At 34.2% G+C, this 18,016-nt stretch overlaps 3 protein-coding genes across 3 annotated transcripts; 1 reads left to right on the top strand and 2 right to left on the bottom strand.

Annotated features, from left to right (window-relative positions):
- Window positions 1-1,082: 1,082 nt before the first annotated feature.
- Window positions 1,083-4,922, bottom strand: LOC125215674 (26S proteasome non-ATPase regulatory subunit 4 homolog). Its single transcript, XM_048117170.1, has 11 exons — window positions 4,785-4,922; window positions 4,562-4,675; window positions 4,210-4,315; window positions 3,771-3,885; window positions 3,479-3,688; window positions 3,100-3,394; window positions 2,565-2,688; window positions 2,326-2,429; window positions 2,110-2,178; window positions 1,447-1,524; window positions 1,083-1,328 (listed from the first exon to the last, which is right to left on the bottom strand). Exons 1-10 carry the CDS (start codon window positions 4,794-4,796, stop codon window positions 1,480-1,482), a joined length of 1,194 nt encoding a protein of 397 aa, XP_047973127.1. The 5' UTR covers window positions 4,797-4,922; the 3' UTR covers window positions 1,083-1,328; window positions 1,447-1,479.
- A 1,077-nt stretch (window positions 4,923-5,999) lies between these two features.
- LOC125215675 (retinol dehydrogenase 11-like) lies at window positions 6,000-8,312 on the top strand. The gene is made up of 8 exons (XM_048117171.1): window positions 6,000-6,061; window positions 6,317-6,378; window positions 7,122-7,240; window positions 7,326-7,425; window positions 7,492-7,572; window positions 7,648-7,697; window positions 7,778-7,916; window positions 8,000-8,312. Exons 4-8 carry the CDS (start codon window positions 7,333-7,335, stop codon window positions 8,090-8,092), a joined length of 456 nt encoding a protein of 151 aa, XP_047973128.1. The 5' UTR covers window positions 6,000-6,061; window positions 6,317-6,378; window positions 7,122-7,240; window positions 7,326-7,332; the 3' UTR covers window positions 8,093-8,312.
- A 1,924-nt stretch (window positions 8,313-10,236) lies between these two features.
- LOC125215673 (MLO-like protein 4) lies at window positions 10,237-13,822 on the bottom strand. Its single transcript, XM_048117169.1, has 15 exons — window positions 13,703-13,822; window positions 13,545-13,602; window positions 13,232-13,464; window positions 12,736-12,852; window positions 12,581-12,659; window positions 12,399-12,505; window positions 12,171-12,245; window positions 11,953-12,038; window positions 11,798-11,847; window positions 11,567-11,607; window positions 11,329-11,499; window positions 11,214-11,249; window positions 11,074-11,141; window positions 10,949-11,009; window positions 10,237-10,879 (listed from the first exon to the last, which is right to left on the bottom strand). The coding sequence occupies exons 1-15, from the start codon at window positions 13,820-13,822 to the stop codon at window positions 10,739-10,741; spliced, it is 1,443 nt and encodes a 480-aa protein (XP_047973126.1). The 3' UTR covers window positions 10,237-10,738.
- Between the last annotated feature and the right edge of the window lie 4,194 nt (window positions 13,823-18,016).

The following is an 18,016-nucleotide window of genomic DNA, read 5'->3' as shown; positions in this document are numbered from 1 at the left end:
AGTAATTGAAAATTTTAATGAGGATAGAATAGAAAGAAATTTATTACCGAATACGAAAAGTAGACCTCTTGAATGGTTTCTAATACTTTGTCACCATTTGGTCCACTATGAATTTTAAGAAATACTCCCTCCATCCCGCTTTAGGAGTCCCGGTTGATCAATTTTGGGCGTCCCGCTTTAGGAGTCCCGGTTGAGATAAATTAATAAAAAAATGCCCACAAAGTGTTAAAAGTGGATCCCAACATCCACTACAACTAATAAAAAAATGTTAAAGTGAGTCCCAACATCCACTAAAACATTTATTTATTGGACACTCGACTAAAAGTGGGTCCCAACATCCACTACAATATTTATTTATTACACACTAAATACTTTTTTATTAAATATGTGCCCGACTCAATCGGGACTCTTAAAGTGGGACGGAGGGAGTATAATAAAAAATGAATTAAAAAAATTAGTGAAATGTAAATCTTATTCTTATACACAATGTAGACGAGAATGAGTTAGTTGAATATGAAGTTTTTTACCAAAAATAGTAAAAGTGAAAGATGATAAATTTTTTGGAACGGACAAAAATAAAAATAAATGATAAAGTTTCAAGAACGGAAGGAGTATTAAGCTTCATAATTGAGATAGGATAAGGAATCTTCCAGATTTCATAGTATCACACAAATAACCATTGCATCTACTCCCTTTGTGTCATAAAAATAACACATATTGGAAAAATCTGTATTTTATTGTTCAATTGGTAAGTAAGAAATATAAAGCAAAAGTAATTGAAGTATTGTTATGAACAAATATGACCAAACAAATTAAAGAAAAAAAGTTAGTCCGTAATAGTCTATTTTTATTGGACGGGACAAAATGCAAAAGTAGTCCATTTTTATGACGCGGAGGAGTATATAGGCATATAGCTACAGCTACTGTGACTTGATGTTTATCTCTCACTCATACATTAATCTCACACGCACATCTCAATATGCACATGGTGTCTTACCAAGTGAAGTGACCTTCCACGACCAAGATGCAAAAACGAGATGATAACAAAGAAGATCATACCGAAGAAATCACAACACGACACGGACAGAAGAAAATAGTTCCGGATAAGAAAATTTGAGTAAGCCATGGATGGATATCCATCCACCAATACTACCTGAAATAAAATGCAACAATTTTGACATCCAAATTCACTAAGTAATGCTAGATCATCAGTTCATAAGATGTAGTCTTTCATGGCAAATTCCTCTTGACTGACAACAATTATCATCCCATCCTTAGTGCCAACTCGAACACTTGTCATCACTTTGTTCATAAGCGATACCCTTGACCTATGCAACACAGTACCATTCAGCCAAGTGATCATGTGCTCGCTAACATTAAAAATAGCAAGCTCACTGAAACAACATCAAAATGGACGTGTGATTTCCGATCAAAAAGGAAATAAACCTGACAGTGATAGCCAATGAATTAAAAGCACGTTCACTTCTTTTCCTCTTCTTTTGGTTCTTTGTCTTCTTCCTTCTTCTGCAAGAACTGGGAATGTTAGAGATATACGAAGAGTATGTAATAACTCCGTAGAACATACAAACTACAACAGATTTGCATAAACCAGTAGTTGATTTTATCTAGGCAATACATATGCTTATATTGAATTGTGATTGTAGATTGTGTTTAATTCCACTAGCAGAAGAAAATGAGCTATATTCAATCATGTCATAAAGCACACAACAAGATGTCCACATTCTTAAGTGGCACGGGATTTTAGGAAAAGTTGTTAGGTAGAGTAAGGTAGAGAGAAAAAAGTTGATGAATATTTTAATGAGTAGAGAGGGATTTATTTCCAAATATAGAAAGTGGACATCTTGAGTGAGCCAAACTAAAAAGGAAAGATGGACATCTTGAGTGGGATGGAGGGAGTTCACTCAAACAAAGTAACACACCTCTGCAACTAAATGTACTTTTTGGTAAAACTCCATCTTAAATGAAGATATGATTAAACCAGATGATACAAATAGCGAAGCAAGTTCCAGAAGGAACTGAAATAGAAGGTAGAAATGATATAAATCACCAGCCATAATATACGGAAATCTACTTTTTATTCCAACTCACCTCAGACTGATTCTGGATGGAAGCAAGCAAATCTTTGATGGCAGGGTCATTTGGATCAACTCCTGGGAGCTGTTGAAGCAAATCTAACATTAAATAAATAATAAACCAGCAGTCTAATGTCTTGAACTTGTTTAACATGTAACTACATATTAGATAATTCACTCAATTCAGCAAGCTATGAAATAAAATAAAATAAAACTATAACTTTAACATTACTTGAGCCAGCATGGAGGACATATAGGATTGATCTGGAAATATCGTATTCACATCATTTGGGTTTGATTGATCACCCTGACTATCTTGCACAGACAATTGAAGAGCTACAAGGAAAAAAGTAAATTTGTATTAAGTGATCTGCAGATTATTCTACTAAGATCCTGAATATAGAAAGAAGTTAATTTGGAAAAAGAAACAAGTCAATGCAAGATAATGGCAAATGATCATTTAGCTCTCACCAAGTTGTAAATCATGGTCATCAGCAGATGCATCAGACATGTCAGTATCCCTCACAGCAACCGTGGAAGAAGAATCGTCCATTGACATAGCTAGGGCTTGCTGTAACAATGCATTCTCATCGTCCTGTAAGAAGATATCTTATGTTAATAATGGATTCTGAACAAGCCACATGCATTCAAGAGAGTCTCCAAATTATTTTTGAGAAATTCAAAACCCAAAAAGAAATAGACAAAATAAAAAGAAATTTGTCAAGCATTTTTTCCCCTTTTTATGTATCTAAACATGACAGAGTAAACTTTTTGGCATAAAAAAGAACAAATTTATGGTACTTTATTCCACAAAGACAATTGACATTCAATCTTTCAAAAGGATGGTTGCATAGTATGGAAAATGTGAACATTCAAAAAGTTCTAAACATGCCACATCAGATTCGCACAAGATCTAAAACCTTATATTCTTGTGTCCCTTACTATACCCCCCCGCGGGGGGGGGGGGTATATGCTAAACAATAGTTAGTAAAAAGAGATCTCGAACCGTCAGATCATGGGTCTTCTTTTCAGGTTCAGTTGTTCCAGGGTTCACATTCTCGGTCATGGTTACATCCTGTGAAGTAGATTGCTCGCCTTTTTCCCCTGTTGCAGCTTCCTCTGCAGCCTTCTTTGCAGCTGCTTCTTGTCTTGCTCTCTCCTCTTCCATTGATACTCTAAGTGCAAGAGCAAGTTCAGGATCCAAGTTTGGATCCACGCCAAATTCAAACCCTAACCCGCCACCAGCAGCAGCTGCAACATAGCCACTTGATCCTTCTCCATCACCTGTAAATATTGGGGTGCTGCACAAAAGAATAATATTAGAAGATATAACATGATAGATTCAGTTTCATTGACAGAAGTTGCAACCTGAAGTAGAGAAAAACCTGATAAGCACATCTGAAAGAGCACTGGGACCAGGAGGAACATGTACAATATGACTGCTATCGTTGTTATTTACAGCAGCAAGTAATGCCTCAAGCTTTTCTGTCTTCTCTTCATCTTCTTCACCAAAGTTTACAATATCAAGAGCTACACTATTCTTTTTCAATTTTCTTCCAATCAACTCCAACGCCTTCTTGTCATATGTAACAGGACTGCAACAAAGTACATGACTCCCTCAGAGACTAACGAAAAAAAAAATTAAACTTCAAAATTACATAACTTAATGGCTAGTACCTTCCCACAAACACGATGATCCTTTGCTGCTGCTTCTTATTTTGGCGATGTTTGAGGGCCAACTGTGCAACTTGGATCCCAGCTGCTAAGTTCATCTCACCACCTACTTCCATACCTACACAGATCACCAATGCACTATGCTAAACTAAGGTAATTACAGGGAAAATAAATATTATGGCATAAAAAACACAATATTTGACAGACAAACGCTTCCACAACTGACTAAAAAACAAATCATGAGCCTTCAATAGTACCATCCACAATCCACATACATAAGAAACCGAAAGCTCATTGAGTTCCATCCATCGTCTTAAACCCAAACTCAAATCAACCAACAAAATTTCAACTTCCGCACAACTTAATCAAACCAGCTCACAACTTCAAATTTTCCAATTACCACATACCATTACATTAATTTTCACATAGATAGAAGGCTAACCGTGTGCACAGGCCAAGATCTTGCCAAGATCACTGGTTGGAGTGACCAAGACACGAACCCCCTTTCCAGCCATTGTCAGCACTCCTACTGTATTCTCTGGATTTGCCTACGAAAATAATAATAAGAAGAAGAAGAAAGATACGCATAGAGCAGAGCTAAAAAATTAGCAAAAACTAACCACAACTAAACCAAAACCAAAACCATTATCCAAATCAATACGGGGCATAGAAATTGATACGCTTATCAACAGCACAAACACGTAACGGATAAAAAAAATGAACCCGAGGATATGAAATAGCTGAAAAATTGGAAGAAGAAGAAGAAGAAGAAGAAGAAGAAGAAGAAGAAAAACCTGAGTCTTTGCTCCAGAAATTAAGCTAACAGCGTCCTTTTGAGCGTCGAAGCGAGTGGGGGAGTAGTCGCCGTTACGCATCCACTCCGAATTGTCAATGCAAATCATCGTAGCCTATTAATCCATTGAAAAATCGAACAGTTAGCGATTCGTAACTACGGAGAAGGAAGAACTGAAACCTGATTTGTAAATGCAGCCAATTGAAATGAAATGAAGCACAGACCTCGAGCACCATGGTTGCAGAGAATTGGAATCGAAGTGGAGGGATACAAACACAGCCAAAAAAAATGAGGAGAAATTAGATTGTTTTGTGAGAGAATTTGGGGTTACTTGGAAGAGGGGCAGTAAATATGGAGTAACATTTTTCCAATTATAGAAGAAGGGTTTCTTTATTTACTTTCCGGTTTGATCAATTTGACCCCTCTCATGTCTCAAAAATTATAGTTAGACCCATCGGCTATGTGTATTTATACGTTAGTCTAGGAAATTTCTTAACATTTGAATTGTAATTTGGCTACAAACTTAGATCATTAATCTCTAAATGTCAATACGATCAATAAAAAACGTCAATAAGGTCATAGAATTAATTTAAAAAATATCAATAGGGGTATTAATGTCAATTAACTACATGTTTAGTTATAACTAACTTTTAAAAGAAATCCCAAAACTTTAAATTCATATAACATATACCAAATTAAAGATAATTTCATAAGGATTCCAACGATATCCTACATGCATATGTTCCGACGTCGAAATTTTAAAAAAAATTAAATTTTTAATTTTTTCGTACAATGCAGAAATGTCAACATACTATATAAAATATGTGCCAATATAATACGTGTAAAATGTCAATATAAGCAATGAGTTAACATTCTTAAAGCATTGTGTTGGCATTCTCAAAGCATTGTGTTGATATTTTCGAAATACTATATTGACATTTTCATCCAAAACCCTAATTTGGAGTTTTTTTTATCTTTTTTTGTTTTATTAATAAAAATGAAAATTACACGTAGCAAATTGTAGATCACACGTTTTCTAAAATCCTGTGGCCTTAAATTAGTTGTAGTTAGCAATTAAATGATAAGTTAGCAATTGATCACTCCTCTTGTTAATTGAGAGTTATATTATTGGTCAAAATATAAGCATGACATGTCCACGGTTCAAAACTGCCGGTTTGTGGACGGTTCGGTGGTTCTTTTTTATTTTTGTCATTTGAATTTTGAGTCTTTAATTAACTATACAAACTAAAAAGTGCATAAATAAAATCCAAACAAAATTAATAAAGATGACAATTGCTTTTATTAACTTAGGGCTCGTTAGGTAGGGCGTAAAATGCCATACCGGCACGCAAAAGCCCTCTGTTTCTGGAGTTATCATCTCTTCTCCACAGTTTGGTAGAGGGCGATTTTCTCGGCGGACCCGGCACAAAATATCCGGATCTCGCGGAGTTTGAGACTAGATTCGCCGATCCTTGCATTTCACTATCTCACAAATCTTGAGGTATTATTTTTTCTCTACTTCTCCGCTTTAGTTTTGTGGAGCTGTATGCCCAATTTGCCCTCCTACACGCTAGCATTTCTTCGTCTACTCCCAATTGATGGAAAAATCCGATTTTTCAATTCACATTCAAATTCGTATTTCAATTTCATCAGTCGCCATGTTTCATCTCAAGGTAAAGGGAAAAAAGTAGAAAATTTTAGCTTACCCTTTTTTTTTTTTTCTTAATACATTGTCGTTTTGGTGCTGTGATTGCAGACATGAAGATCAATAGCATTTGGGGTTTATAGATACCAGAATTTTACCAAAAAGGGTTTTCTGTGAGTCCCATTTTCCTAATTATGTAAAAAAAACTAATCTTTTCTGGGGGTTGTGTATTCTGCTATGGATATTTAGGAATATTTTAGCTGCGGTTATTTGTTTGTCAAACCTTGATTTGTTTTGTGGAGACTAAGTTGACTCATATTGCAAACAATTGAGCTGTGTTTATGTCAGAAATTATATAACTTTTGGTCCTTTTTAGTGAATGAATTCATGATCAACTCTTGATTTTGCTTTATGAAGACAAAGTTGCTAATTAATCAACTTTACTCTTGTTAGTAACTGTTCTAATGATCAAACTTGTGACTGTTTGAAATTGATCATTGTTGCTCCATCTAAGTTGTGTGTGAGATCTCTTTGTGAAATCTTGATTTGGGATATTTCTGATTTTGAGATGTGTTGTGTAAAAAAGAATCAACTTTACTCTTGTTAGTCAATGTTCGATGATCAAACTTGTTGACTGTTTGAAAGCATCATTGTTCTACTCCTGATTTGTGTGTAGTTTTAAATTCTTTGTCAACTTTGCTCTTGTTAGTAAATGAATTAATGACCAAATTTGTTGATAGTAAAAAGCATCATTGTTCTGCTTATCTAAGTTTTGTGTGTGTGTTGAAATTCTTTATCAATCTTGATTTGTTTCATGTAGACAAAGTAGGCTTTATTCTTGTTGGTAAACAAAATCATACAATCAAACTTGTCTTCACCTTCACATAATCAAACATGTGTGTGTGTGAATTGTCAGGGAGCATTCAAAGAATTTCAGATCAGAAGACATCAAGCATGAATCGAAGGGAAGAATTGCGTTGTGACAGGGGCGAATTCTGGCATTGGCTCTACAACTGCAGAGGGCCTAGCTGCACGGTTCGACTTTCTTGCAATATATCTTCCATTCTCCACTGCCATATCATACAAATCTTACATGCCTTGTTTTTTCGTGTTTTTGAAGTGGAGCAATGGTGTATATAGTGTGCCGGAGCAAGGAGAGGGGCGAGGCTGCACGCTCAAAGATCCAGTCTGCAACGGGCAATAAGAATGTCCATTTGGAGGTATTGTATCATTTTCTGCGTCGTTTCCACACTTGGACCTGCGTTTACTCGCCCCGTTTCTTGCAGATTTGTGATGTTTCTTGCATTGGCGATGTGAAAACTCTGGCGTTGCGATTTTCAGTGAAGGATGAGGCTGTGCATATTCTGGTAAATTTTGATACTTCAACCATCTTTGTTACTTTTTAGTCTCCTAATTTTGGATGATTTGATCCATCTTTGAAGGTTAACAATGCCGGTGTGCTCGAGCAAAACCGTCTCACTACCTCCGAAGGGTAAACCCACATTCACGACTGTGTATAGCATAACGTTCCTCTATCTACTAAGACGGTTTTTGCCATTTTAAAAAAACTAGGCACAAGATGAATTTCGCGGTGAATGTTCTTGGCACGTACGCCATGACCGAGCTCATGCTGCCATTGCTAGAGAAGGCTGCACCCAATGCTCATCACGGTTGCATCGGGCGGAATGTACACCTCTCCATTGAGCTGCAGGTAACTTGACCTAACTTTGCAACCATTTACGTTTTCTACGTAGCTCGTGTCCCTGGCTCGTTAAACAGGGTTTATCTTCGCAGTTCAACAGCAAGGAATTCAATGGAGTCGAACAATATGCCCGAAAAGAACATGTTATATGCTTATTCATTTATCGACCTAGAAAAGACGATTAATGAAATGGATACAACGATACCACTAGGACTTCCCTCGTTCGTGAGCTTTTGTTGTCCCTTAGAAGCCATCGGAAATAATGCATATGGAGGAACTGGTCTGGAGATGGCGACGACTGATTTTCTGCGCTCCAAGAACCAGAGGAGCAAGGACGGACGAGGGGTTAAATGTCTTTTCATTTTGTAAAGTGGGGGCAAGGTTGTCTCCACAATCGTTTATACAAATAATCAGCACAGTATAATATGCCTACCACACATTGTAATAACCCATAATGGACTTCTATCAAACGCCATACTAATAGGGATTAGTTATTTAAATCTATAGGATTAACATTAATCTAAGAATTTGAGGAAATCCCGTAAATACTACCAAACGAGCCCTTAATGTAAATTTCAATGAGACTACGATACAATTATACAAGTTAAAACTTAGAACGATTACTATTTACAATTAAAAAAAAAAACTTAAATATACTTGTATGTAAAAACTTAAGTTGAAGTCTTGAACAATAAATTCAAATATACTTGAATGTAAATTACAACGAGACTATAACGAGATTATTTACAAATAAAAAAAAAATTGAAGTCTAGAACAATGAGATTATTTACAAATTAAAAAAAAATTGAAGTCTAGAACAATAAAGTTAAAAGTACATAGTATGTACTCTTGGTCGGCGAATGAGATTTTTCTAGATGACGAAATTGAGAACACATTTAGCAATTCAACCTTAAATGTTGAGTTTAGTCTAATAATTAACAATCATGGTAGAATTGTCAAAAGTCTTTTGGATTTAGTCTTATAGAGAAGTCTTCATCACCGACTAGAGTATTAAGGTTTGCAAAACGGGCTACCCGTGGGTACCCGCACCCGACAAGTCAGGTACCCATACTCGATTTCAGCCAAATTATTTGTCTCAATACCCGCCCCGTAACATATCGGGATTACCCGATACCCGTGTCGGGTATCCCGTACCCGACATTGTGGGTACCCGTACCCGACCCGAAAATTAATTCATAAGAAAATAAATTTATGGGACATAAAATATTTGCTACTACTAATTAACTAAAATAGAAAATTTGAAAACCCTCATAGACGACAATGTTTCCTAATTAATTTACTTTATTAATTTTGATGGTAAGTTTGAATAGATTAGGAAAAAAAGTGAGGGGAACTCTATAGCTAGTTCCGCTGAGTTTTCAACTAAATATTCATTGGGATATAAAAATGTTTCAAAAGATCTCTTAAAACGCTTAGATTCCATAAAGTATTAAAAGATTGTATATAGCTAATACTAATAATATCGGGACTAACGGGTATACCCGCTACCGCAAAACTCTAAAACATACTACCCGATCCCGCCCCATTTCCCGTTATCGCCGGGTAGCAGATATCAGGTCGAAATGGGAATTACCCATTACCCGCTACCCATTTTGCCACTCCTAAAGTATATACAAATACAATTATACAATTGTATTTTCATATTAACTTTAAAGTTGAAACAAATGAAAAAAAAATAAAGAAAAAAGGACTTGAGCTCAACTTTAGCCTAAAATTTAAGTTGAGTTGCCTATGTATCCGCGGACCGCAATGCTCAATTGCTTGCGTATATGCGATGCTCAATATACTAATATTATACAATTATATTTGCATATTAACCACCAAGAGAAGAATACATATTGCAAAGTGAAAGTAGTATGAGCTATCGATTATGATAAATAATGAACAACTTAAGTAAATTATGAGCACAAGAACAAGTTAACAAATAAACAACTTGAGCAAATTGGAGAGAATAGAGATAGAGAATAGAGAAATTAAGATGGAGAGAATAGAGGTAGAGAATAGAGAAATTGAGATTAAGATGAGAAATACTTGCCACCATAAGAATGGAGTGAGTAGAAATGATGAGGAATGGGTATTTATATAAGCAAAATAAGGGAAAATCTGATATTTAAAAAATAAAAAAAAATTCAAAATCTGCCGGTTTTCTGTCAAAATACACCGGTTCAGTCCACTGTTTCTTACAAAAAACGGCGGTTTCTGACTGGTTTTCAAGCCTACTCCTGCCGCCCTATGCCTGCCATCTGCAACCTTATCCAAACCACCGGTTCCTGACAAAACCGGCCGGGCTTGACGAAAAACTGTCTATTTCTGCCACCCTACGCCGAAAACATATGGCCTGAAACTTACATTTGAACTGGGTAACCGGCGGTTTGCCGAACTCATGAACCTGAACCGGCCCTTGATAACCATGGAACTGACAGCCGATTCTGAACCGTGTTGCCAGTTCCGGTTCTAGACCGGCGGTCCGGTAAGTTTTGGGAATCTCTACATGTATTGAACTGATGACAAAACGCAAGTCATTAAAGTAAGACATTTTCCCAACGTGTTATTCCGCTATAAAATGAGATTTCATCTGTTGATTCTGCAACAGTCTCATACATGAAAATCTGTGTAAAAAAAAAGGCAGCCTAATCTCGAAGCAGTCTTGGCCATTGGTTACTTGATCACCCGTTTCAATCCACAACATATCATACCTCCGGCTCTGGATCGGAATGCACGAGATACTGAAGCTCCTCGTTGGATGTAGGCCCGAGCATGCCTCAAGGAGCCATTTTGATCAGAATCCAAACTGATGCTGGAGCTCCTTTCTATGCTAGTGGAGTCGCTGGTGTCGTTCGAGGATGGGGACCGGGACCAGGTTTGTGCCTAGTATTCACCTTCCTCCGCCATCCATGAAGCGATTGCCTCACATGGGCGGACACAATGGTCTTCTTGAACTTGGACCCCATCTGCAACGCAACAAGGAATAACAAACAACAGGGGATTGGATGGAAATGGATGCAAGAGCCGCGTTGTACCTGAGCTACAATGACATAGAGAGGGAAAGTGATGAAGCTACACCAGAACTGCGACACCACCCTGCACAAAAATTCCCTTTAGACTTCCATCTTTACACAACAGACCATGACTGGGAACACATTACCCAAATATCAACCGAATCGCCAGGAATGTGTGATCTTCGGTGTAGCATGATGCCGCCCTTATCTCCCACTGGACACCAAACACAAATGATGTGTTTATTATCCTAACATTCTAAACTTGTATATGAAGATCAAGTCTTACCAATGACCATATATACGTTGCCATCTCGAATGCATTCTGCAAAAAAAACACAACAACATTGTTGCCTAGAATACCTATATTCTTTTGAATCTAAATCCTAGTAATGTAACCTAACCTGAAATGATATGAATTGTATCAACCAAAGAAGCAGCCTGGGCTTTCCAAACCAGAAGAGCTCGTCCCTTAGATTGAACGTCCGAATTTCTGTCCACTGGCTTGGCTCCATGATTTCAACAGCCAACTTTACAACTATTCGGTGTAGCTTTGTGCCCAGTAGAAGGATCAACTGCTTAAGCATGGCGTAAGCTATTGATAGATGAGGAAGATTCGCAAGAAAAAAGTCGCAAACTTACAATGATGGGAGAGAAAGAGATCCAGAAGTATACATTTGTTCCTGATGCCAGAGAACAGTACACCTTAGAACAGTAACTTAAGAGCACAAGTGATTACGATTTTTAACTGAAATTTGTCATCACAAGAAAACGGTGAATGCATTCAGTCGACTAATGACAAGAACACAGGTAAATTGCTTTAGTGCATATTTATAGACAATATTTAGTCTAGTAACAGTAAGAGGATCTTACCATGAAATCCTAGAGCAATGCATGTGATAGCAAAAATCCAGAGCGGGATACTGCAAAAGATGCGAGGAAATGTTATATGCGTTCACTTAGTCTCTTCAACTAATGTAGCTCTATAGACGAACGAGTCTTTGCAGCGTTTTATATTATTCTAGTACCTGATGCCTACAATATCTCGAAACTCTTCCTCCATGCTCCGAAGCATGTAATTATGGAAGTCGTAAGTGAACGGTAATTGATGAGTCTGCAAAGATAAAAGCCAAATCAAAGAAAAAGAATCTTATACATTAATTCCCTTTGTGAAAACCAATAATTGGCTCTTCCAAATTCATTAAAACTATGTTACAACAATTGACAATAGAATTTAACAACTTACAGTAATGAAGCCTAGTCGCAGTGTCATATAATCAGCTTGGCTTATAGAACTCCAGAATTGGCGGCTGAAACAAAGCTAAGTAGATACAGGAGCACATGAATTTCATTGGTAGTATTATTCATGGCTAAAGCTTCCTAATGACTCAATTCCTAAATAGCCTAGTGTTGTCCTTGTTGCTCTCTAACTCATGTCAACATATGTAATCTGTGAGACTTTGTGTTGACGTACCAGCCAAACAAGAAGTCTGTTCCGACTCCAAGGATGAGATGTGTGATGAGCAACAAAACTCGATATGCGCCTTATTGGCTCACCATCTGTTCCGACATCTTCATTATCTACTTCTATTTTGCAAATTCCATCAGTTATGAATATAAATTTTGCCAAATATATGACAGCATCATATCAACTACCAGCAGATGTATCCTCAGTTATCAGGCCACGAAGAACGAATTTTTTGGCAGTATTTTCCCATGTTCTCCAACTATAAATCTGCATCCAGGACAACAAATTTTGCACATGCGCGCCAAAGTAATGTCAAGATTTAATGTGGAGATGAAATACCGACCTTGATCATGGCTAGTGCGATAGCTAAGAAACTGTAAGAGACATGAGTAACGCCCAAAACAAACAAGAACCGATGGAGCTGCTCAAGGCTCTCGTGTGAAGCAAATGGTTCACGATCCTGAGAGAAAGAGGTGGATTATGAGACCCTCCCTTCGGCATTTGATTTTGAGGTTGTAAACATTCATCTGGACATGATTCTAGCTTCATTTCAGATGTTACTCATGCATCAGATATGGTTTCATAAATTAAGAGTCTTTTGTATGATCATTTGTTTTGTAATATTGGACCAATATTCAAATCCATTTAAAGGTCCACGACACATTCAGTTTAACATTCAATGTGGGAAAGAAAACTCACTATCAGACTCTTTCAATTAAGGAAGATAAATAATCGTGATGAATGAATATACTAAACCATCTAACACCACATAAAGCAAGGAAGATTATCCAGGTTGAGTGGGCAGAAAGCGGAAATAAGACAAGAAACTATCTACGTACCTTAGGGCAATAATCATAATCTAGGTCTTCCAACAACAAGCGTGAAATCGAGGAATTAAAATGACCAAACCTAAAAGCAACAGTATGTCTATCAAGAGCTTCTTGTTGTGCAGATTTAAGAGAACATGGATAGAAGCGGCTGCTCATCAATGTCAACGGCTTGATACAAATTTTGGCCACAAAAGTAATCCAATGACCCATAAACACTGAGAGGAGCCCAAATACCATTAACTCTGCTTCACACAAAAGAAGCATCTCATGAAACCAAAACACAAGAATATCAAAAGACTACTAATATGCCACAAAAGAGCACCTTCTTTGATCTTGTCCAAGGCAGCAAGAAGATGCTTCCTTTTAGTCCTATCCAACCACTACACACAAGAATACATTAGTTAAAAATTCAATAATCCAAGAAGCCTTTAAAAATCCACCATTGTTACACACACAAACATACAGGAAAAAAAGACTTACCACCCCAAACTTCTTCAAACCTGTATGAAGCAAGAAGCTAATGGAAACCAAAAGAGTGATAACCGTGGCCACAGCCCAGGTGGGTGTCCTTGCCAAAGATCTTTCCTCCTTACTTTCCATCAATAAAATATTGAATCTTTAACCACCAAAATGATTTTGGGAGATTATAGAATCACAATTGATCTGTTTGAATGTCGACTCAATTGGCCTAGGTAGTCACCATGACATCTTCAGCATTAAAAATTGGCAGCATGGAGTGTTGTACAAAAGGGTGGCACAAGGCAATATGGGCCCTTTTCATCAACCATCAAAATTTATACAATAAAATGCAGAGATTTGAGCTCAAAAAACGTTGGCGTGGGAAATCCATGATCTGCACAATTACTATTATTTTTTTTATTAAATAAATGCTACACGACTGTATGTATTTCATGACCAGGTCAGCAGTAGGTTATGTACTAAAAGCAAGCATTAAAATTCACTATTTATAGAGAAAATTATGATAATTATTTTACATTTTTTTTATTGAGAATAGACTAGTGTATCAAATATGGCATTTTTCATGTCCTGTTTCATTCTTTTACTTTTTAGCTTTCAAAAGATATACCCATGCATTACGTGGTTATTATTTTAGAGACAAAATTCAAATTGTTTTGCATATAACTTCATATCTATCTGAATAAAATTATGCAATCACAGTATGTTCTGATTATGAAAGTGTACTTAATACTTTTAAGGGCAAATTGTACGTACGGTCATGAACTTTCAAAATAGTTTGATTTTCTCGTGAACTTTAAATTTTGCATGAAAAGTCATGAATTTATTGGACCGTGTAAATTTCTTATCCGACCTGACCTGATAGATTTCAAACACAAGCTTATCCTACGTGCGCCGGAGGCGTGACTTGACAAATGACAAATTTAGGGTTCAATTCGAACTGCGGAAATAATGCTATGCTAAATTTGATTTGTAGAATTCGATTTGTATGTTTATGTTGATTTGTATGCTTAATTCGATTTGTATGTTTTCATTTGTGTTACTTGTATATTTGTGATAAGTCCAGGGACAGAGATTGCAAGGATAGAAGAGAAACAATAAGAATTAGTGGATTTTGTCAAGTCACGCCTCCGGCGCTCCATGTAGGATAAGTAATTGTGCCGGAAATCTATTGGGTCAGGTCAGATGAGAAATTTGCACAGTCCAGTAAAGTTCATGATTTTTCATGCAACATTTAAAGTTCACAGAAAAAAAAAATTATTTTAAAAGTTCATGACTTTATAAGCAATTTGCCCTATTTTTAAAATATTTAATAAAAATAATAATAATAATAATAATAATAATAATAAAATTAATGGTTCAAATTTCCTTACATTCTTAAAAAAATTCGACTTATTTCAACGACAGTAATTGTTTAACTCCAATGTAAAAGTTATATTTATACTGAACTAAATGTTTTACTCAGTGACATATGAATCTTTTTTTATTTGAACCGTAATTATAATAAGTCTTTATTACTTATATAAGAAGTATGACAGACTTGACAGATAGATTACTTTTAGAAAAATGTTTTAGTGACGTAATAGCAATACCATAATGGGATTAAAATAGTAATTGAATATTATATTGTATTTTTAATTAAAATTTTGTTTTATGTATGTTCTTTAATCTTTAGTACCCCTACGATTAATTTGTTTATTCAATACGCCTATAACCTATTTAAGGATATTAATGTTGATTATGCATATATTATGCATGCATCTAATAACATGTGTGTCATACAATCTTTTAAAAATGTGACTGGATAATAATGTTTTCATCTATTCCCCTTTTATTACATTTATTAAAAATGATATTATTTAAAATTTTAAAATATTAGTATAATTTTATTAGCAAATAAAAAATACCGGATTTCTTTACAAATTAGTTTTATAAATTTTACTTTAAATAATTTAATAACAAATCATTAAAGTATTAAAATTTGATCTATGATGTATTAATACTAATTATATATGCGGTTTTGATTTAAAAATTTTCATAAGTTAGATATTAATTTTTACATTCCAAAATTTTAGATTTTTTTATAACATTACAACTCAATAAAAAAATAATCATATGTTCTTAACTCATGTATTTAATATTTTAAAGCTATATATTTAATATTTTCTCATTTTTTTTCGAATAATAAAATTCCTAACTCTAAAAAAGTAATACTATTTGATATCGTATTAGTAGAGTTTATGATTCTTTTATATTTTTTTAATCAATTCGTTGATATACTCCGTATGATACATTGAAAAAATCTAAAATTAGAAAAGTGGATTCATCCAATTATTTTCGTATTAAATAATAATTTATTTGATTTTCAATTTTTGCATTGATATATGATACATTGAGATAATCTAAAATTAGAAAAGTGGATTCATCCAATTATTTTCATATTAAATAATAATTTATTTGATTTTCAATTTTTGAAACAATACACTCGAATCTCAATAAAAAAATAATTGTATGTTCTTTAAATCTTCTACTCCCTCCGTCCCGCTTTAGCAGTTCCATTGACTTTTCTGCCATTTTTTTTGTAAAAATAATAAAAAATAGTTAAAGTGGAGAAATGGTAAAGTAAGAGACACAATAATGTAGATAAGACTCTTCTCTATATTATTCTCTCTCTTAATTTACCATTTCACCCCTTTAACTATTTTTTATCATTTTTACAAAAAGAAGGCAGAAAAGTCAATGGGACTGCTAAAGCGGGACGAAGGGAGTATTTAATAAGTATTTAAAAAGTATATAGTTATATTTTTTCTTTTCTTTTTCTTTATATAAAATAATAGAGTTCCTTGCTCAATTAAAATATAAAATATCACATTTAATAAAGAGTAAGGAAAATAACATAAAAATTAAAAGATAATGCAAGATATTATTTTATAATTCAATTCAAATCTGAATAAGATAAATTTTTATTTTTTTTATATTTTTTGATATACTATAAAATAAATGTTTCATAAAACTCAATGAAAAAAAGTTATGAAAGAATAGCACAAAAGACAATGAAAAAACTAAAATTAAATTATAGAATAAATATGTATTTTTTATATTTTTTGATATACTATAAAATAAATGTTTCATAAAACTCAATGAAAAAAAAAGTTATGAAAGAATCACATAAAAGACAAAGAAAAAACTAAAATTAAACTATAGAATGATTGAATAAAAATTTATTTAAAAAACATTTAATGCTATTTAAGTTATCAAATTATTTTACAATTAAATATAAATATTTAGCTATGTAGTTTGTTAATTACTGTAATAGTTGATTCATAATATATATTAATGATTATCAAAAAAAATAATAGTCTTAAATTTACATGACAAAAATGGTTTTTAAATCCGTTTTAATTTTTTTAAAATCCATTGCTTTAGTGCATGATTAAGTTTATCTCCAACTAGTTTCACACCCGTACGATGCACGACATTTTATTTTATTCACTTTAATTTTAAATTGTTTCATGAACAAAATTAAATAAGTTTTGAAATAAAGTAGAATGAATTAATTAGAACATTGTTAGATCTCTATTGTAAATAAAGTTATCATATATAAACAAATATATATTTTATTTTAATAATTATAATTAAATTATGTTAACAAAGTTAACATACAGTTAACATACACTCTGAACATATTTAGTTCAATAAATAGTAAAACACCACATCAAGATATAAGAAATATAATTGTTGAGCTCCTAAATTTTATTGTAGGAGCTCCTAAGTTTTATTTTACACATTGAAATATTCAGTGATATATTATTATAATATTCTTGTATTAGAAAACAAAAATAGATGGTGATGCATTTTTTATTTGCACTATAAATACCTGCAAGTATACAGAGTAGGTATAGTATAGCAAAAGGTTAGTACCGGGTATCGAACACGGGGAAGATGTACACAAAGTGTCTATCTTCTACTAGAACTCAATTACTATCTGGAGAAGCAAGAATTATTGGAAACTTTTTGAAAACAGTAAATATTAAAAACAGTAAACAACTAAAAACAAGCAAATCACGGAGAGAAAAGTATAGAGATAAGGAGAATTCCAGGGATGTGCTTTCGCTTTAATGGTTATACAAATTCGAAACTACAATACCCTAGCACAGTTAATACTTTGAAAGGACGAGTCACCTAGCTTATGCTCATGCGATACAAACGTTGATTACTAACATTAGGGTTGTCAATCCTAACACGTAACTCCAAAAAGCTCCTAAGACCCTTGAAAAGTCCTCACTCTCACTTAACAGTGCCGTATTAAAGGAAGCT

Source organism: Salvia hispanica, chromosome 3, assembly GCF_023119035.1.
Source record: "Salvia hispanica cultivar TCC Black 2014 chromosome 3, UniMelb_Shisp_WGS_1.0, whole genome shotgun sequence".
NCBI lineage: Eukaryota > Viridiplantae > Streptophyta > Magnoliopsida > Lamiales > Lamiaceae > Salvia > Salvia hispanica.
The sequence above is the reverse complement of the archived record's forward strand: the minus strand, read 5'-3'. Positions and strand labels throughout refer to the sequence as shown.